This window comes from Pipra filicauda, unplaced genomic scaffold (assembly GCF_003945595.2).
Source record: "Pipra filicauda isolate LSUMZ 115617 unplaced genomic scaffold, ASM394559v2 scaffold396_size653610_pilon, whole genome shotgun sequence".
Taxonomy (NCBI): Eukaryota; Metazoa; Chordata; class Aves; order Passeriformes; family Pipridae; genus Pipra; species Pipra filicauda.
In genome coordinates, this window is record NW_024104527.1 from 574,047 (window position 1) to 596,425 (window position 22,379).

At 45.4% G+C, this 22,379-nt stretch overlaps 1 protein-coding gene and 1 long non-coding RNA gene across 11 annotated transcripts in view; one reads left to right on the top strand and one right to left on the bottom strand.

Moving 5' to 3' along the window:
• Positions 1–15,969, bottom strand: part of DNM3 (dynamin 3) — a 171,942-nt gene extending 155,973 nt beyond the window's left edge. For all 10 annotated transcript variants that reach the window (XR_003543275.2, XM_027734882.2, XM_027734883.2 and 7 more), the window contains exon 1: positions 15,793–15,969. Coding sequence is in view for 9 of the 10 variants with exons in the window: in XM_027734882.2 (XP_027590683.1) it covers positions 15,793–15,938 (146 nt within the window). In the remaining variant the exon portion in view is untranslated. The remainder of the gene's footprint in view (positions 1–15,792) is intronic.
• LOC120323983 lies at positions 15,817–21,921 on the top strand. The gene is made up of 2 exons (XR_005564960.1): positions 15,817–15,974; positions 21,782–21,921. It is a non-coding gene; the product is annotated as an uncharacterized LOC120323983 (long non-coding RNA).
• Positions 21,922–22,379: the final 458 nt, after the last annotated feature.

Here is a 22,379-nt window from a genome sequence, read left to right on the forward strand (position 1 = left end):
CTCATGCAACTGAAACCCTAGAAAAACTTTGAACCAATTATTAGTTGCAAAACTAATGATTAGAAATCCAAAGCAAAATAAAAGACATTTTTCTCAGAGTCTTCCCCAGCTGCCATAAGTGTTAAACTCTTAAAAACGATGAGATAGGTTAAGTGAGAGGTTTTGAAGAGTGTTCCCTTCAAAATAGCATCTCCAGAGGAATAAAATTGAGGGGCAAACAGACAGTTGCACAACCAGTGTAAACTCATCAAAATCCCCTCGTTCTTCCTGCCTTCCCAGGGATGATGAATTACTCTCTTGGGTGCCTGGGCAGCACTGCTAACTCACCTCTCCAGCTGAGGTGAAAAGCAATGCAGCAAGTGGATAGGGCATGAATTTTCAGTCAAATGGCAGAGCTGGTCTGTCATATGTGTAAGTGCCTGGATGAAGGGTGAGGCAGGAATGTGCAGTGGCTTTGGGAGAGGTAGGGAGAAGGACAAGAGTCAAAGGAAGAAAGGTACAGCCCTGTCAGCCCTTCAGTCAGAACTGCTTAGACGTGCCTGCTCAAGCCACTTGAGAAACAACCTCTTGCCTATAACTATTGTTCACAACTTGTGCTACTTAATGGATGCCTGATTTTAGCAGTTCCCTTAACGACAGCACACAAACCTACAAGGTTTAAAACAAGCCTAGAGAGTAGATCTATGAAAAATAAACCACACAAATATTCAGGATATTATTTGTGCCAATCAGAGGATATTGGGACTGAGGAGTCCCAGGTCAGGACAGGCTCAGGAATGCAACAACGGTGAACCTTCTTTCCACAAGCACCAACAAGGTAAAAGCTCTAGCAGCCTGCAGAAGAGAAACAGGACAACTCTACCTGTGATATGGGCTCTGAAGACTTCCTTCCTAACATAACATTAAGATATCAAAAACCCTAAAAAATATCACATATGCAAGCAATTCTAAGGCTCTGAGGAGCAAGACCGGCTGTCAGCTCTGCACCGCACCACTTTAGTTTGAATGAAACGATGTTATTTCCAGCTAAATGAAGTGTTTCCCTTTCTCAGTACCTGTTAATGTGCGCTTACAGTGGGATTGCTCTGCAAACCAAAGCACACCATGAAAGGGAAGGCTGTTCAAACACCAGCTAGCTCATTACCTTCTCTAACACAGACCTGCAGGCAAAAGTACAATTAATTAGGAATTTAAGTAATCTCTAAAACAGTGATACTGCAAAAACATCAGGCGTACTGATTTAAATCTGCTGCGATGCTTTACAACGCTTGAGACAGCAACAGGATACAGGAATTACCTTAAAGAGATGCCAAAGGCCTTCAAATAGGTCTATCATAATTTCAGTACCTACTAATGGAGAGAAACCTGACTCTCAGTGAAGTGCCATCTCCTGATATTTTCTCATGGAGAAACAGAGACAATAGTAATAGGAACGTACTCATACTTCTGTGTGCACTGGAGTGACAGCAGCCCAGGATGGAGTAAACTCATTGAGGCTGCAGTTTCACACATTGATTTTCAAGCATTTCATATCTGATTTACTTTTTTTTTAAATTATTTTCCCATCAAGAAGCTAAAAGTAATTGCCATTCAGGACAAACTGACCACCCAAAACAGCGTCCTCTACAGCCCCACCTGAGGCAGAAAAATCCTTCAGGGAGTCAAAGGCTGAAAAGACTTATTGATTTTCTGCTTCAGACTAAGCACACTCAGCGATAAAGAACACTGTATTAATGCAACCCCCAGCTGGATACAACACTGACCTTTCCTCAACAGCAAAATTACAGAGAAAGGTAAGACAACAATTTTCCTTCAGAACATCCTCTTAACATGTCCAAAGACGATGGCATTCTTTAACCCTCTCTAATCAGTTGAACTACTGCCTCTTCAAGAAAGCATGAGCAGAGGTTCCTGCTTGGTGAGAGGGAGAACTGTACTGATCCCATAACCAACTAAGTGTGCAGCAGCAGGACATAAGGTTTCTGCTTCAAATGCAGAGTTTGAAGTGGAAAAAAGTCAAAGAATGAGGGTAAAAAGGGGTTTGCAGGGAGAAAATTTCCCCTCCCCTTAATGGGTGTTTTACTGAATGGGTATTTTAGCCCTATGAAAGAGACTTCGACCTCAATTCGTAAATCTGTCCACAGGACATTTTACTTCTTTTTAAACATTTGAAATTTCAGCTTCAGCCACAAGGCAACAGCACCTGTGTGCATTCTCTGCACAGCTCAAGTGAGATACACAAACCCTAATTCTAGAAAAAAACAATTCTTTAAACACACACATAAATGTAAATCAAATCTGAAACATAACTTGTATTTCTTTAGGAAAAGTACCACATTACAATTCTGGCAGCAGGGGAATCAGATTAAATCCTGTATAACTGCTTCTGCAGAAATGCCTACGCTGACGTCCACAAGACAGGATGCAGGTCCTCTCCTGCTCCCCTTGGAACAGAAAGCTTTGTACACAGGGTTTGTTAGTGGTCCTGAAAATAAACCCCCATATCTTTTAGAAGTAAGGGCAGCAAGAAATACAACAAGAAATATTCAGCCAAGTCTCAAAGGTTCCTTGTGACCAAACGGACGATGCCCCTCCATGCTCTGGTGACACACTTAATATTCTTCTGACAGGTCTGAGAGAGCTGCTTTACCACACCTTTTGGTCAGCGTGTACAGGTATGCTTAGTGAGAGCTGGGAGAAAAAAATCACATCAGAGTGGAAGCAGCTGCAAATAAATCCATCTAGGAAAAGGTACATGCCTGGGAATTTGTGTTCAAAGACACTGAAAAGGGAGAGAAAAGGCTGCCTGCTGTGGGGGGAGTGAGCACCTGTGAGCACAACTGCAGGAACACTTCACAATGATGAGGTGCAGGAAACAAGGAAGAAACACACTGTGCAAGAATAAAGCTGGGAATGAAAGCTGTACACCTTTAAAAGACATTCATCCTGCATTAAGAATCAAACTACTTTTGCATCTTTATTCTCAGAGCATTCTGAGCACAAAGCACTCTGCTGACAGCAGCTGTACCAGCTCAGCAGCAACGCTACAGTGACAGCACAGTTTGGAGACCTTCAGCAAGGCCTGGTCAGTGCTGAACGTATCAAATGCAAGTAAGAAGCCGGCAGCCAGGTCTGCCAGAACATCACCTCAATAACTCTTCAGCCTTAGAATGCACTCATCTGTTAGAATACCATTAAATACTTTCAAGAGCAAGGTATTTTCAGGGTAAAATAATTTTTACTCTAAAAAGTATGAAATGACTCATGTCTTACTGCACAATGTAAACTGTGCTGTCTTCGCTCTCTACCGCAGCTCATTTCCAGTATCAGAGATCTGGAGAAGTTGTATCTACTAACACATTTGTTTAATGCATAAAGGTAACAGATAATAGTTTGATTTTAACTAGCTAAAACCCAGGTCTCATTAACTGATGTCAAAGGATGATGAAACAAGTTATCAATGGCCACAGCAACACTTTAGCAGTTTACAATAACAAGCCAGTCTGGGCTTTAAGAAGAGTCTTGTGGAAGAGATGGGAACGCCCTTTCAATTTTCAGGAAGGGTAAAAAGCACAGTGAAATGTTGAAAAGTAACCAAGACAGGGACTCCTTCAGTGAGGTTGTCTCATTATAATGTAGGACTAAGCTTACAAAGAAAAGAACACAGATCAAACAAATAAACACAATGTGTTCCAGAGGGATTTCCAGGTAGGGTAAGAGCTTTCACGTAGGAGATCTCTAGCACAGTAACAGTATTTATTATGTAAAAAAAAAAAAGAAAAAAGAAAAAAAAAAGAGGACAAAACAGAAGAATCCCCAATTTGTGTGAAGAGTGATGATGCATCACTACTAAAAAGTTACTTGTGTTTTCAAAACATAATTTAAATTTGCTTTACTTTGCCAGTATAGGACTGAGAAATGTTCTGTACTTTGATCAGTCACATGGTCCATATCACAGAGAACAAATGCCAACTAATTTACATCAATACCGATATAAGTAATTCATACAAAACATAGGGGGCATCCAGGAAATCAAATAATGGAGGAAAATGTCAACGATTACACAGCAACTGCATTAACTAAAGAGCTATGAACAATTAAAATTGATAGAGATGAATTGTAAAAAAAAAAAATCAGAACTTCCTCCAAAGAGAAAGCCTCCACGTTTTTCACAAAGGGTAGAAACAAGTCAGGCTCAGGACAAGAGCCATAGTTTTCTTATAGAAGAGCACAAATGCTACTTCATTTTGCCAACCAACATCCATAACATTCCTTATAAAACTTTTACCACTAACCCCAAGCCCATTCCAAGACCCTAACCACCCCTCAAATGCAGAAAGCCCATAATCCATCAGCAACTGATATGAACAACAGTGCTGCGGTAGCATTCCCCATAGCCTTTTATTCCCAAGATTTGCCAAGGAATGCAACACAGCTTTAATTGCAATAGGAAGCAATTATGCCCAAAGTCAACAGTTTTCCTGGGCCTTTTTCCAACAGTGTTTATTGTTTCATACAACTCCAGCCTGGCACACTGGGAGCACTTGTGGCTCATCCTGGCAGCTGAACGGCCCTATCTTGTGCAAGAGACCACACACCTTCACGGGAACACTTACATGGGCCTGTACAGCCAAGCATCTCCCAGTTTGTGGAAAGCATACAGAACCACTCAAAAGGCTTTCATTTTTCTTGCATTTTTATGATATGTTTCTTATCATATTTAACCTCAAAGCAAAGTGCTAAAAAAAAAAAACAAAAACAAAAAACAGGAAAAAGCACAGTCCAGTGTAAGCCTGAGGAAGAGAGACATGAATAATATCTAACTTCTTTCCTCAGGTTCACTTTTTAAAACCCATAAACCAAACCCAGTCAATTTATAACTGGAGGACTCTCAATTATAAAAATATACATGTGAAGACCTGTTTTGCAGATGTGCTCATTCTATCTCATCTGTTCCTGTGCTCAGCAACCCCACAAAGGACTCAGTAGCAGATCCTTCACTCCCTTCTGTTCATTACAAAGCAAGGTACATCAATGGGATGGGAAATGTAATTCTCCTTTTGTGCAGAGGCCTGCTTAGGAATTAAGTACTTTCTCGGAGAAGATTTATCACTGACACAAGACACCACTGTATTTATTCTTAGTGGCTTTGGAAGCACAATTCCTCCCCCCTCCAAGTGACGGTACAAAGATAACACCAGGACACATTTTTTAGGAAGTCTCAAAAGCCTTCAGGCACTATCCCTGTTGTGCTTTGATGTTCTTAACCATGTAGCTTTTCTTTCTTCAGCAGTACAGTAGTGTACATCCCTTTCTACATCACACTGATATTTGGCTATATGTGCTGTTCCTCTTTAGCTCCAAGTACAGAGACCAGTTCTTATTATCAGTCACCACTTGATCCCTCACCTCCTTTCAATTAGTCACAGAAGAGTAAATGTTTTTTGTTTCGGCACAATGTCTGTCCATCAAGTGCCTCCCACAGCTTTGTTCAATGGCTGCAAAACCTCAGCCTAACATTAAGGGCCTTACATGAAGATATACAAGTCAAGTAGTTCTTTTTATTGAAGACCAATGATATCTATCTTAATTATGCCTACTAGGCAAGTTAAATGCATTAGGAGGCTGTGGATTTTTAGTGATCTCAGATATATTGGCTCCCAAAGCTCTATATCCATCTTTCCAGTGGTTTTTTTGGAAACCACACAGCATAGATGCCTGGTATCCTCAGCGTGACACTTTGGTGCTTAGTTCACGTTTGGTCTCAGTTTGCAGCAACCATTCTTTCAAGGTAAATCTTCCCTCAACTACACACTGGGCAGTAACTACACACTGGGCATGTCTTTAGAGGGGGGAAACTGAGTATCCAGACACTCTAGAGATGTTATCTATCTCTTCCTCTCGAGCAGGATAGATAAACTTGGTGTCTTTGAGAAGTCGCTTTCCAACCCATCACTGTCCTTCATCACCATTGCTGAACTACTGGATCTGAACAGCAAAGCAAGAGCACCCCAATTATCCTATCCATCCCTTTCAGGTAAGCACACAAGTTGAATAAAGAAACATAAAAAGTAAAATCTTTGAACTCTTACACAGCACTACAACCTAGCAGCTTAAAATGTCTCTTTGGTTCTCCTTTCCCCGACCTCTTAATGAAGTTGAGACCAACTATGCAAAAATCCAGAGGGCAATAGTAAAATAAAAAAAAAATCTACCCAAACAGACCTAACTATGGGAATATGTGAGCATTAATTCTAACCATAAGAAAAAAAGGTATTTTTGAAAGGCTCTTTAAGAACTTCAAATAAAATGGCAAGGGATTTCAGTCACACTAGCTGGGCACCTCCATAACAAATGTGTTCCTGTGTTCAGTGACAATGCTTAAGCACGGCTAAGGTGAGAAAGCAAAGCTTGAGATTTCCTCTTCATGCAGAAGACTGGAGAGAAAGCAGGCTTAGAAATCACTGTCATTATGTTTCTACTGGATCTGGAAGATGCTTTCTGTAAGAAGCAGCGGCCTTTCTGCTCAACACCATCAGCCAGAAATTATTAAATCTCCCTCATTAAACATTACAGGGCTATGGAGAAAATCAGGGCCAAAAACTGCTCTAGTCCCAATGGCAAAGCCTTCCATTAAACATGATGGGAGTCAACAGGTTCTCCAAAGTACGGGACATTTGAACAGAAGTCTCAGAAGGCACAGACCTTCTTGGAGCAAGTCTAATGCTGTATTTTGACAGCAGTGACAGCACCCCACATCACAGTTCTGCACAGGAAAAGGCAAGTCTGTTCACTGACTGAAGGAGAGAAAATGCACTTCTTAGCACTAAAAAATTGTCTTTTACATGATAGAAAGTTTTAAAGTCTCAGTAACGCTTACAGGACTGAGAACTGCCATACCCAGCTCCGAAAACCTGCCAGGCAAAGCCCCAGGAGTGGTGAGATGAACAGTGCTCTGTTTGCAGTGATTATGCCGGGCTGTGGGCTCGCTGTACTAACAGAGCGGGGAGCTGCCAATGTGCAGCCTCGTCGGCAAGGCACTGTATGCACGGTGCATCTGTCCTCCCTGGCAGGCAGCCAGCACTTTGCTGCATCATCCTAATTCCATTTGTGAAAATGCCCTTTTTCCTCTCTTTCTCTTTTAAGATTTTACAAAAGCTTCTGCTATTTCCTGCTCAACGGTGCTCTCCATCAATTCCAAGCGGGGGTGGAAGGGGGAGAAAGGAAGCACAAAATACAAAGAGACCCCAACAATTCTCAGAATTTTTGTGTCAAAAAGAATAAAGCAGACTTTGCAGGACAACTGTATTCTCCCTAATCAGATATGTTTGCTTTTAGGAAAGGACTAATTTGCATAGGATGTTGGTGCATAAAAGCCCATCCATCCTCAGGATGAATACTAATGCAGCAAGACTCAGTATCTCAACACAAGAAACAAACTACCATAATTCTTTACTCACTTTAAATTTCTGTCAGTTCTCTAAATAGACCTTGGCTGTTTGGGTTTTTTAAAATCACTCCCAGCTGCCAAATACTATTAACAATGTTTTTTTAGAAAAGATTTGAATAAAAATTTTTCCTTCATAATACAATCAGATATATCAGAGATAAACAAAAATCTGACTGCAAGAATCAGAAAGAAAACAACATAACCCAACACTGCAGGTATATCACCTACATGAAGCTAACTACTACATAAATAGCATTTAGCAAATAATTTACCTCTGGATGCACTGTCAAGACAAATCATTTAGGTATTGTGAATTTCAGTGCTTTCCTCAAAAACCTTGACAAAATAAGCTGCTGCTCTTCCTCCCAAATCCCACTGTCCTGAACTCACATCCATCAACACAGACTATTTAAACCGTGGCAGATCAGCTGTGACACATCCTAGTAAAGGCCAAAAAACTTTGCCCCTTCAGAAGCACTGTGAAAACACATTTCTCTCTTTTGTGGTGGACAAAGTGTTAAGCTGAACAATTAACTTTCTTGGTATAAGACAAGACATTTCAGGTAATTTTGCAGAGCTGGAATGTAACTGGATTCAACTCTTGCACTCCCTCCATGTAGACAGGAAGACAACTACAGAAGGAAGGGGGGAAAGGAGCTGTTTCCAAAACAAGTGGTTCAAATTTCTCAACTTCTCTAGCTATTTTATCCTTTTTTACCTGCCCATTTATCCTGCTTTGAGCCTGTAAAACATGAGAATTAATATATTGTCCATGGCAGTGAAAAGTCTGTTCAGCTCAACAGTGAAATTTAATATCAGCCATGATCTACCATCTCTCTGCTCACCAGAAACTGAATTATTACCACAAGAAAAATTTATACTAGAATTCTGACCAAAACAGTGGTTTATGCTGCTATTTCTCAGAACACTAACAAAGTCATAATGCTGGAGGTCTCAGCCCAGACTCCTGAGGCTTTCCAGCCTATTTCCCAGATCTGACAGACACTGAGGATCTTCTGTCAACATTTGTTTAGCACCTGAACAAACTAACAGGTGAGCACACAAGGGCACAACACTGCCTCTGATGGATTCGGCTAAAATTTCTCCAGCAGCTTCCAGCTTGGCTGCCGAACAGCCCTGGATCAGAGCCCATCTCCTCACTGTCACGCAGCAGAGCCCAGGGATGTCTCTCCGTTGTTCCCGTGCTCCCCACGCAGAGCCCTGCCTGTTCTCTGCAGGTGAGTCACACACTGACAGCTTCAGGGCATCCTCCTCAGCTGAGCACCCCCGGACATACGTGCAGTTTTTTGGCACCTGCAGTGTACATAGTAAACAACGCACTGAGAGCCTAAGGTTAATCTGGCTTTGATGATGCCATCTATGAGGGTAGAAATCTATCTGTATTACAGCAAATAGGAAACCTCCCGCATATCCCAAGAATGAAACCGTGGTGATTTTGCACAGGAGCTATGATGCAGGAATACCATGCTAGGTACTGAATAAAAGCTTAACTTCCACACACAAATTATAAAAGCTGACATTATCACTAGACACTTGGGTTGAAAACCTCTCTTATCTACTACTACAATTCTCCTTTACATCCCAGAGGCTATCACAGACAACAGTGCTTGGCAGTACATCAAAGCCCAGCATGCAGTTAAATGGGATTTTGCTCCTCTCTAGTTCAATAATGCTGCCTTGTTCATCGCGGTGCAACTTGCTGAAGAAAAAGATGCAAGGTCACAGTTAAATAATGCTCATTTCCCGTTCTCAGCATATTTACACTACAGGCTTTGCACTGCAGACACAGAGCATTAAAAGGATTCCCAGTAAGCCCTTACATATAAGCACAGCAAACAAGGTGAGTTCACAGGCTTCTATTTACTGGAAGGCCTTATTACAAAATGCACTGTTTAAAAAAAAACAACCACACAATAAACAAACAAAAATCAACCCAACAAACAAAATCAGAAAAAGCAAAAAAGGCCTCTGCCCCTCTGTGCTTGCAATCTAGGCAGACACTGCTTAAGAAACCCATAAATACTTAGAGGACTATCATCAATTTGCTCAGTGATCAACTGATGGATGGTAAACCACAAACATGATCTCTCTCAATGACTAAGCTGTTAAAGGCACAAACTAAACACCAGCAAGGGTCCCTTTTTGGGATGAGGAAACACTGCAACATCTCAGCTGTACAAAGCAGAATCCAAGATTCGGTTTTGGTGCCATAGAGGAATCTAAATCAGCCATCACACAAAGCAGAGAAATGCATAACAGTAAGTTTTAGACTACAATCACAGTTATCCATGCTGATTTTAAGATTATATGCTAACATCTTCTTTGCAGATAGAAGCAACTTAAGACCAAGTGAAGACTCAAGGCACATGTGGATACATATGCAGGTAATGTTTAAAAACCAGTCTGAGCTCATACAGTAAACGAGTGGCAGAGAACAGTGTACACACTTCTGTGTTTCTGCTGCCCACCACAGCAGTATCACTCCCCATGTTTACTGGTGAATGCCCAAACAATCACATTGCTAACATCTATTTATCTAAACTGTAAAGCTTTGTTTGCTCTTTCATCTACAAAGGAAAGTGACTTGAGCTTGAAGCAGCAGCAACAATGTCCATCAAGACACAGCAAGACAACAAAGGTGTTGGTTATTTGCTGATTTCAACACTACAAATTCCCAAGCGTGGGCTCCTTCCTGAAGGCAGCAAATATCAGGATTTAGAACATTATGCAAGAGCCTAGGGAGTTAGACAATCTGTTGAACTTTAAGAAGTGTCTCTGTAAAAAGAATCAGGAAATGTTAAGTGGATACCTATGGTCTGGGGAAAAAAAAAATAAGGAAAAAAACCACAAACCTCTCACAAGATGACTGTTCTCCTTGAAAAACTATCAGAGGAGTGCAGTCACCTTCAGTACCTTGATGGACTGAACTCCCAGTGAGAGCTGCCACTGAATTCATAGCACTGATTTCTCAGAAGGCAGTCGAGACCAGACTGAGCTTTTTCTGAACATAGCTTTTTTGCAGGGTTTTGAGGTTTTTCTGAAGTCTAGGTCTCAGACTTCAAATACTTCGCTTATGTTCACTAAATACTGCAATACCCTAATCATACAGAGTGTGTTGAAGTTACAGTAAGACTGTGTATTCTCACAGGTATACTTTACAAAAGTGTTAAGTGTTACTTCCTGATTTAGAATCCCTGTAAACTGCTTGATACACTGAACTTAAATGCCAGAATATAGGTCAGAGCTCCCTACACTATGCCTCATTATAGAGTACAGCTTTTCTTAAAATAGAAGAAATATTTCAACTGGCAAAATTTAAATGCAAAAAACCAAGAGAAACAGATCCTCTAAGTAGTTTTAGAGGAAAAAAAGTTACTTTACGTGTGTGGGGGGGGAAATCAGCAGATTTGTTTGCATGTCTGTTTTTAACTACTCATTTGCTTTACTTTGTATAGATCAATTCTCAACACTTGAAAAAAAAAATTAACTTTAAGTCCACAATGTAAGGACAAAACTAGGCCATCTGTATCCCATCTAAACAGCCAGTTTGTTCTGCAATATGTAAATGTAACAACTTATTCAGGGAAGAAACCCAAATGAGCCACTGTCTCATTTGCTACTGTTTCTAATTAATGAAATACCCAGAAACAATTCCTGCTTTTGTTGCACCAGAGTATTTTGATAACTAGGCTAATACACTCAATACTGTACTCAAAGCTGCACAATGGCTTAATTAGTCAGGAAAAGGAGTGGCTGATTCTCATTTCCAGAAGATCCTTAAGATTAAAAAAGGATACACAGCACCACACTTCAGTTTGTATCTCCAACTGCTTAGCTTTTCATGCCTGTTTCACAAAAGAGGAGAATTTTCTGTAAAAAAGTTTTTCTGTCAATACCTAGTAGCTAAAAGAATAAAATACCTGCACCAGTTTTAACTATCTCTCCCCCAGGACACATCTAAGTATGTGGCTACATTCTTTGGAGAAATTCTCTGCTTTAGCAGCCAGATTTCAAGTCCTGTCTCTTCTCCTAATGACTCAACGCAGTCTTTTCACAACCGCCATCTCAAGTAAGAAAAGAACGAGCTGAGCACGCAAGGAATCGTACTTTGAAAAAGAAATAATCAGTACATATGTCATAATAAATAGCTATACGACATGCAATGGCCCTAAGATTATCAAAAGTGTCTCAGATCAAAAAGCTGTAAAGCTGAATTATACAATCAGACCTCAGGCTCTTAAAACGAAAGTGCTTGTTTGATTATGACTGACAGGCTTACAATCAGGAGTTCACATCTCTTATAAAACAATTATTTGGCCACATGCAGTTCATATTATATTAAGCAGGGAAGGAAGTGAAGAGCTTTCAGGTTGGAAACCTAATTATTAATTTCTCGCTATTTTTAAGAATAAAACAAGGTTCTAATTTCTGAAGAAGGAGGCCCTGACAAGGTAGCCCGCAGTCTGCGCTTTCAGTTATCTTAAAACCCCCTTTGGATACAGGAAATAATAGAAAGTGCTTTCTCTCCAAATGCAGTTTTCAGGGATTGTTTCCTGCCATTAGTTTTCTTTAAGTAACCCTATTATTATCAAAAGCAAGATGTTTAAAAAGCACAAACAATGTATAAGTTCATGGCTCTGCACTGCTCGGTAGCACAGCAGTATGCCCGGGCCAAGTACCTGTCTCCCACTGGCATCTGCTGGGATTTGTTGTTTGACTCCCCTTTGCATTTTGAATCTCTCTCTCCCACCAAATTCCACCACAAGACTGCACTGGATCGTTTGCTTCAAACACTGGCCCAGCATTTTGCAGGCACATTTACTTCTCTTACAAAGAGAAGCAGGTAGGAAGAACATTTGCTCTTCAGACAATCCCATTTCCTCAAACAAGTGCCATGAGCTCCAGTTATGAACACATGAAGGTCTAACCCATAAATGGAAATGACTGCTGTCCTCAGGTGCTCTCTGGAATCTCTGTTTCCATCTAAATATAACCAGAATTCTGAGAGGAAAACCTTCAAACACAGTCCTTGACTACCAAAAGACACTGTCTCCTTACAGAGGAGCAAAAAAGTAAAGAGGAAACTCTCCAAATATCGTAGAGGATGCTAATCCAAATAGCAACAATAACGGACACATTGGGAGGTTTGACACTGCCCCATTCCTGCTGTGCTCAAAGCCAGCCTACAACGACAGAAGTAGTTCTGGGTGTCACACAATTCCTGGAGCAGGCAAACGTGCAGAATTCATCCTCATTTGACGCCAACACAGATCACAAGGAAACTAATCCCAAAATATTCCCTAACTGTTGTTAGTTATTAAGGATGCTGTGTGCACCTAAACAAGCCTTGGTGCTATACTGGGGAGAGCGATGGATGCATGTCACTCAGCAGCTTGAGAAAGAACAGGACCTCAATCCCACTTCCAGACCATCTGCCAGCCCACAGAACTGTGCCAGAGCAGGATTCCTCAAAACCCCTCTGAAAAATTACGGCAGTGCATAAACTGGATGGTGGGTAATGCAATATCTCCCATGCTTACTGGGCTCCATAAAGAAATTCCAACTCTGATACCACCTGCAAGCTAGAAAATAAGTTTCCACTGTCCAAGTGGAGAAAAGTAATCTTTGCACAATCAAAGTCCCTACGGAAGACTGAAACAGGCCCAACGGTCCAATGGCTACAGGCAGCAGGGAATAACAACCTGATCCTAGAGTTCAGAACCACCCTACCAGCCTCACTAAAGCTGCACTAACAAATACTGAGGTTATCAACCAGCAACATGTTTGTAGCAAGACCCTGCCCTCCACATGGGGATATCATGCCTTCCTCATACCAATTACAGCTATTCCTGAAGAGAGGAGCTCTTGAATCTCTCCCTGAAGGCTGAGAGTTCAAAATCTACCAACGGTAATGATTCACGTGGTAAAAAAACCAAACTCACAACCACCAAGAAAACAAACCCCAAAAATCCCCAAAAAACCCCACGAGAATTAATGCTCATGCTTGAGAGCAATGCAAGGACTCTTTTATTTTGCTTCAGTTTCAAAGCTGTGGCATTGTTAGTCGAAGTTGCCTGTGTGGGTAATCCCAGAGCACACAACATACCACCGACAAAGAGAAACCAGCACAGCATGTCTCTACAAGGAGACTTACTACCTCTATAAGACATATGTGGATTAAAGAAACTCAGTTGCAGAAAGCAGCTGCATTATCCCATAAAAACAGATCCTATGGCTTACTAAAAAGAGACACAGATCATTTGCCTGCTGATCTGACAACCAAAATCCTCTTCCGATCTCATGGATATTTATTAATCTGGTTCTGAGGGTTCACAACCAAGTTCTCACAGCTTAGCAAGTGCACATCTGCTGACCACATGTACTCACTCAATCTAGAGGAAAGGCACGTGGAATAGGTTTGAAGCAATGCATTCTAATGTCATTTTTGCAATAGGCTCCAAGGTTGCAAGTAGGGAGGTACTACATATCAGGTCATGCTAAATCTCAAAAAGTTACAACTTGGAACTCTGAAACCAGGTCGAAAGAATCCAAATTCCAGATCCCATGTGACAGAGACACTCTGGTGTAGCCAGAGTGTAAGCCTGTAAGCTTTTCTCTGAAGAGACTCCCTTGCAGTTTCTGCAGGCTACACAGGGAATGGCTACGTAAGTGAAAAAGGCATTGCCTTTCGCTTTCCTTCATAGCTCTTCCCAGAAATGCCCACGCCTCGCTTGTGCAGCTGGTTCCAACCTCTTGTCCAAACGGGCCAGATCAGCACAAACTGCTCATTTCCACCTTCTGCTCCAGCCAGGCGCACCCAGGCGGCTGGGCGGGGGTGCGCTGCACTCAAAGGAACAGCTCCACCTGCGGATCAGATGGAGTAGATCCCTCCGGCAGCGGAGCAATAACAAGCATCTGGGAGCAGTAAGATCAGCACAGCTGGATCCAAAGACCGACATCAGCGCACAGCCCATTACACAGCACAGCCCCTCTCCCAGATGCGTGCCACCCCAGACAAGGCTTTTCCACGGGGACCAAAATATCCTCACTGACAGGAAAGATGAAGTTGCCTTTTCTCCTCAGCACGCATGCTTTCCACAGCTTCGTGGACACATAGATCAAAAAGTGAAAGGGTTACCAAATTACTTTTTAAGGACTTGTTTAAAGAAAACGGTAATAATTTGACGGCCAATTGGGCTTTCTGGGGGTCCCATTTATGCTTTCAGTACTCGAGAGATTAGCAGTACTGTCAACACCAGTAGCTAACTACAGTCTTCAAGAAGAACGAAGAGGAAGAACTGACATTTAACACAGTAAATTCTGAAGCAGAGCTGAAGAACAACTGTACAGAATTTTTATACTGTATATCAAGAGCTGCTGCAGCCTGACACATGGCCAGGTTGTGGAGCGACACAGAGTTTAATATTACCTTCAGTGAAGACCTCCCCACATGAAAGTTCCTCAATCACCGACACACACCAGTATTTTGACCTTATAATCCGGGCTGAGCTCGCAGCTCCGCTCCGGGAGCACCATTTCCCTCCCTCCCATCGGGAGCCCGCAGCTATTTGCGGCAAACGCAGCAGGAACTTTATCAGCACGTGAAGCCCGTGTTTACCTCGGGCCATCTCCAGAGGCACTGCCTGCCCGTCGAAAAGCAACACCTGAACCGCCAGGCTCCCCTATTTTCATTGTTCGGAACGATGCTAGTGTCGCACTTGGCGATCCTGAAGGTCTTTTCCAACCTTAACGCCCCTGTGATTCGAATACCCACGGGCGCGTCAGGACGGTGCGAATTGTAAAGCGATGGGACGGGCGGGATGAGCAGCCCAGCGCCATCACCCCACCGAAATTAGGGTTTGGGGCTTTAAACGCCGCGTGTCCCTCGGACAGCGGTCAACACATACATACATACGTACATACATACGTACATACACAAACACACACACACACACACACACTGGGCACACGAACGCGCTCGCAGCGGAGCCGCGGCGCCTTCCCCGCAGCGCGCACATCGCATAGCGGGCACCGCAGGGCCAGGGCCCGCCTCGCCACCCCCGCGGCAACCCCGGGAGGGCACCGAGCACACCTAGGGAGGGGGTGTCGGAGCCGCAAACGGGCCCCCGCGAAACCCCCCCAGAAAAACCCTCCTGGTCCATCCCCGCCCGTGACCGCTCCCCCCCCAACCCCGCCGCTGTGAGGGGGGGGGCGCGCGCCGCGACCGTTGGGAAGGTCGCGAGCCCCGGGGTCAGGTGCGCGCGCGTGTGCGCGTGTTGTGTGTACGGTGCGGGGGGATGTCCGCGCCCGCCGCCACTCACCTGGAGACGCAGTTCTCCAGCACGGAGCTCTTGCCGGCGCTCTGCCCGCCCACCACCGCGATCTGCGGCAGGTCGAGCAGGCAGTTCTGGCCCAGCGCCGCGAAGGCGTCCTGCAGCCGGTTGACGAGCGGGATGAGCCCCTCCATCCCGCCGCCGCCTCCTCCACCCGCCGCCGCTGACAGGTAACGGGCGGCGCACTGCGCATGCGCCCCTCCCTCGGGCTTGGGGGCGGGGCCTCCGCGGGGAGAACACGCCCTCTCCCGGTGCGGGTCCCGCTGTTGTCCCAAAATAGGTGCTTTTTCCCGGTGTTTACGAGGCTGGTCCGCACACGGAGTCGAGGTGTGTGATTTATTTACAGTTCTGTGCAGAAAGGGGGGCTGGGTGGCAAGTCCTTTTGCCATTCACGACGACTACCAAAAGTTTTCACATTTTAGCAAACAACGGCATTAGTGTTCATCGGCTACAAGTTGCCTGGTTGTCCTGTTAATTAGTACTCTATCTTCCATGGGTTAATGATTCTCTCGTTTCTCATGCTAATTAGTCCGCATGCTCCATCTTTCTCTTCTTCTGAGCTGGTGGGCTTCCTGGATTGGTGGTCTGTGAGTCGGTGGTTGTGATCTGCCCCTGCCAGAGTTGCCTGTTACCCAGTCAGAGATGATTTCAGCACAGTTGCTGAGTTGACTTTATTGGTTTCTTCCTTATCTTGGTGGTTCTGCCAAACGTCCTTGTAAACCATACATTCGGAATTCTTTATGTCCACTGTCAGCGGTACATCCTTCTTCCCGAGCTTCGGCAACCTCCCCTTAGGTCTGAGCTCATTGAAACATATCAAGCCCTAAACCTTAACAAGGCAATTCTACTGACAAGTAATTTATCTTTCTAACATCAGGACATCACTTAGAGCTTGCTATTTGTTTCACGGATTAAATCTCCTTTCTTGCTGATTAGGCTTGAAAGTAAACAGAGATTAAACATCAAAGAATGTCTTTTCTTAAGAGAATTTTACATATTCCACATTTTGCAACACCACCAAGAAGGGCTGAGCCACGGGAGCCCAAGGTGGTGGTGGGGTCCTCTCTGCTCCTTCTGTGGGGACACCAGCAGAGCCTCTCACCGGTCACTGGCCCGGGGTAGCCGCTCACAGGGAGCATCCATGGGGTCCTCCTGGCCTTCTGGAACCCCCACTGACAACTCGAGTGGCTGGGTGGGCTCATCCCAGCTTTAGATACCAGCACTTTAAGTACACCCAGCTTTAGATATTTATAAATATCTAAAGAAGGGGTGCCAAGGAGATGGAGCCAGGCTCTTCTCTGTGGTGCCAACCACTAGGATGAGACACAACGGGCAGAAACTGATGCACGGGAAGTTCCACCTGAATACAAGGAAGAAATTCTTTACTGTGTGGGTGACCACACACTGGAACAGATGCCTAGAGGGCGTGGAGTCTCCCTCACTGGAGACATTCCAGAACCATCTGAGCTCAATCCTGTGCCATGTGCTCTAGGATGACCCTTCTTATGCAAGGAGGTTGGACCGGATGACCCGCTGTGGTCCCTTCCAACCTGACCCATTCTGTGATTCTATCCCTGCCTGAGGAAAAGCCATCCGTGGTGCTGGGACCCTCAGGCACAAGATGCACAGTTTGCCCAGGTCAGCACACTGACCATGAGGCCATCAGGCTGCCCCCTGATCCCAGCTGGCCACCTCCTCCTGCTGGTGGAAAGGGCTGCAGTGTCCCTTGAGAGCCCCTGAACACAGGACTGCGGCACCCTCCGGCACCCAGGAGAGGTTTCCATGCCCTCTTCCTCAATGACTTTTCTCACCAGGCTGGGAAGAGGGCCAAACTGGGAGCCCATGGAGGAGCCAGGTTCCGCTGGCCGGCATGGGACCTGGCAGACAACTGGCTTCAGCACTTCCCGATCTGCGGAGCGGGGAATTTTGGAGCAGTCCCAGTGGCTGAATTCCTCCCAGCTCCTGCCTGCAATGGGAACAGGAGCAGCAGGGACCACGATCCGTCCCTGCAGCATGTGAGTGTCCCTGGCAAACCTCACAGACACTCGGCCATGGGTGGAGTGCTGGCAGGTCAGACACCTTCACCAGAGCCGTGGCAGGGCAGGCCCAAGGAGGTGGGTCTGGCCGAGCTGGCAGCAGGTGGATGGCTCAGGAACGGGCTGGGAAGCAACAACAAGATCCAAGCCATGTCGCTGCAGTGGGTTCAATTTAAAAATGCACACTGAGGCTGAGCTAAGAGCTCAGGCAAACAACAGAGATGAGGTTTATCTGTGATTACTGGCAGCAGTCACAACATGAAAATATCCAAAACGCAGGCTTTGGAGTCCTGCAGCGATAAAAGTTATCCTCTGTATTAAACCAGACACCGGCCTCACTCAGCGTGAAAAGCAAAACAAAAGGGAACTGTGAACATCCCGCAGGCTGACGGAGACTAATGATCTGGAGGATTATCAAAACTTCTTGGCCAGAGCTCCCAATAAGTGTGAAAAATTACTCCCTACAACAGACTAACTTATAACTCTGGAAACAAATGAACAGTTTTTAATCGGCATAATGCAGGCTTTGCCACTGCAGTTAGACCACAGCATCTGGGAAAAGCCTTGCCATCATTCCTATCTAGATGGGGCCTGGGAGTTATTGACATAATTATGCCAATTAGCAGCATGATTATGTCTTTCCCCACTCCTGAGAAAGCAGGCTATGCCAGGAGGCACTAGAGTAGCTGCCTGGCCTTCCTCCAGTTCATGGGTTTCTACGGAGGCTGGAAGCCGGGAAGAACAGGATCACATTCTGGCCAAATCTGCCTCGTCTGAGCATCAGAGCACTGTGTGCTGCCCCCATGAAATAATTAAGATCCGTAGAAGAGCAGCCTGGCAATAGAATTGCATCTCCACAGGAGACAAATGAAGATCGGAAAAGGCACGATGCCTGAGGAGTAACACTATGCGCACCTGATAACCTAAGGATAACCTGTCCTTTCCCTTCCAGTCTTTAGATTACATCTTTGTTTGCTTCCGTGATTAAGATAACATAAATTAAGAAAACACCTTAGACTAGGAAAAGTCTGAGTTATTCCCCCAAGTCTGGGAAGTTCACAAATCAAACTTTTTGTCCGGTGAAGCAGAGTTAAAGCTGCCAAGTCACCACACTCACCCCACCACTCCATCACTTACAAAAATCCACACTCCCCTCAGAAAAAAAGCCACAAGCAGCCAAGGATAGATTTCCCATCTTCTGGAAAAAGCACAGACATTTTCTTTATACATGCCCCTCTTACCATGAGGGTGCTCGTTTTTCCAACAATTCCAAGAGAGCAGTGAAGGAGAGAGGAAGGGCACCCGAGTGTATCTTCAGGTCTCTGCTTTTCCTAAATGACTTCTCTGGACGGCTTGTTCCAAACCCCCGTGTGGAGCCCAGCCTGGCTTTCTGAATTTGCCAAGATTCATAGTGGCTAAATTAAAGGAAACAGGGGTACTGCTATGAGAGACCATTGCAAAGCTTCATGTAATGAATAACCATGAAATATAAGACACAAAGCAGTGTCAGGAGGCCATGCAAGAAACTGTTTTCTGGGGAAGCGCTGAGTGTGATCCTCAGGAGCACAGAGCTGCTCACTGGTTAACCAGCTAAACACAATCTACTTTTACCCTCTGCTCAGTTGTGCCCCACAATATTTATCATTTCGTTTTGCCATGTGCCAGGCTCAGCAAGCAGAGAAAACCTTTTCTGACCACCTCTCCTGGCACAGCAGGAAGGCTGCCCTGCTCCCCAGGGTGACGTGCCAACTCCATCAGCGTGGTCTGATGTCAGATGTCACCACCTCCAGCAGCCTGGCCAGGGGCTCCTAGCCCTGTTGAAGCCTCCAGTGCATTTCAGATCAAGCCTACAGACAGCAAGTTTGTCCTGCCATGACTTTCAGAAAAATATATGGCAAAAATAGCCTGGCTTCAGGGTGCAGCTGTAGCATTCAAGGCCACAAACTTACCCACAGACAATTCTCCCTAAGCAGGCAGCGTGACGTTAAAGCTGAGGACATTTGGATCAGGTCCTCAGGCTGCTTTATAAACACACACCAGTGCAATTCCCTTCATGAAAAGTGGGTTGTATATAAAATATCAGAGCAGACTTGCAGATGCCTGCAGTGAAGAGCCAGGCAGGATCCCCCTGCCGGCAAAGCAGGCAGGACCCTGCCTGTGGGGAGCAGAGCACAGAGGAGGCTGCATCCTCTCCCCAGGAAGAATTAAGAAGAGGCGGGTTCCTCCACACTTGCTCTTCTCCCCGGGGACTTTCCTCACCTCCTTCTTGCTTCAGATACAAACCCAGAGTCTTGCAGAGCTTTTCAGGCAGCTGATCAGCACAGAGCAGGGGGAGGTGTAGGCAAGGAGCCCGTGCAGGGGGAGCTCCCAGGTTCTCAGCAGCACCTGGCTCTGCAGTGGAGCTGCACGAAGGTCCCAGCCAGCGCTGTGCCTGTGTATCTGCCAGGAGCAGAGCTCCAGAGCTCAGACCTTGAAGCTGCAAAAGATAGAATTCAAGCCAGTGAAAGAAAGTCAGAGCGGCCCCAGAGCTGTGATTAGATGTAGTGGCTGCAGCATTTCTCCCTGTAAAGAGGATGTGCTTTCTGCTTTCCCCCCACAGCCTGGGGCACTGCTGACTCACTGATCGTGGGACAGTGACAACCCAGTCTCTGTCCCATCTCTCCTCCCTCCTGCCCTGTGACCTCCAGCTGCATTCTTTAGTCGGGTGCATCCAGTTCCAGGGTAGAAAAAGGGCACTGTGCTGCATTGCAGCCTGCAGAGGCATTTCCCAGCTGCCCTGAGCACCCCAGGAAAGAGCTGTACTCCCTCACTGCAGCCTGGCAGCACGCCTGCTTCCTTGGTCACAAAGCCAGGCAAGCCAAGTGCTTCCCTAAGGAAAGATTTCATGTCCAAAACACTCCCCATATGCTTCCACCCTCCGGGAAGTGGCTGGTGCAGCCCTTGCTACGCTGTGATTGTGCCATGCCTGGACAGCAGCAGCATCACCAGGCAGCCAGGCTCTTCCCAGGTGAAGGGAATCAGCCTCAGCACTTAGTCCCTGCGGCTTTTATTACTGCAAAATCTCTCCCAGCTGCTTGATGTACTTTCAGCTGGTGACGGTATGTCCCCTGTCCACCTCCAACCTCTTCCCTAGAGCCCAGCCACCTCCAGTCCTTCTGCAGAGCAGGGACCTGTGTTGTGACACCTGAGGAGGTTTTACCATCTGAGGTGTCTGTGTGGCACCCCACCTCTGCCTGCCTCACAGTGTCACTGTCCTGCCAGCTGCCTGCCCACACAGTCACCCCGGGGCCAAAGAGCCTCCATGGCTGGGCATGGCTGGCTGCATCCCTCCACCTGAGATCAGGAATCCCAGGGCTGACCCATCAACTCCCTGTGTCTCATTCACTGGAGCGGCAGCAGGACTGGGATGTGATGCTTTGAGAAGGATTGGGACCACACCAGACCAAATCATCCCCAGCTGGCTACAGCCTCACACCTGAGCCATGGGACGAGTTATGCACCGGTCTGTTTTTGTGCTGGGAAATCCAGAAAGGAAAAAGTCAACATCTCGGCGCCAGTGGAGGTTGCTAAGTGACAGCAGAGCTTGTTTCTATCCCACCGCTTACAGCGTGGCTACGCTGCAAAGGAAGTAAGTGAGGAGTAAGGGATGTAAACATGAGTATATTGCCAAAACACTCAACAGAACACACAGTTGCCAAACATATACATTAGCTGCAAGTTTTGGCTGCCAGCAGAGAAATATTTACTACGTGTCAATTTTCCAGCCTTGGAGCATTTTACCTGCAGAGGAAGACTTTGTGTATTTGCAGCGTTCATGAATTTGCCAGTTTTCCAGCTGAAATTTATTTCCAGACCAAACTTGTAGCTGCAAGGACAGCTGCAACGAACTGAGATTTCATCCTTACATTGTTTCTAATAGATGGCTTTTGTTTTCCCACCAGGATGTGGCGTTATGCAGCATTTGGGAAGCACAACAGAAAGGCAGAACTGGACAAGGGAGGGATGAAGGCAGCCTTTGTATCAGCTCCTGGGGAAGAAAGGAGATGGTTTTGGTAAAATAAAGGGCATACACACAAACCTATGTCGTTGGAATTATGTTGAGAATTGCATACTAAGTTAAAAATAGCCTAAATGCAGCACTGCTGATCCAGTTGAGAAATTTGCCATTGCTAAGCTGGGTGGATAATAGATATCTTTCAAAACAGTGCTCATCACAGAGAAGCTTTAGAAACTTAACTGTGTGGGGGCAGGCAGACTTCCACCCAGCTCAGGCTCCAGCCTTGTCCCTCCCATTGCCCATGTGCTGCCTCAAACACACTACAGGAGTGACAGGGTGCCGAGCAACAGAGGGCACCTACCCACAGTGGCAGCCTTTATCTGAGGCAGGGAGCAGGCCAGCCCTGCTCTCCCGTGCCTGGGAACCATCAAAAGCACTTATTAAAAAAAGCATCTGCTCCCTCTGCATAGAAGCAGGCTAGCCCAGGGAGAAAGTAGGGCAGAGATTTGTCCCTCTGTGTGAAGGGGAGTAAAGTAGGTGGC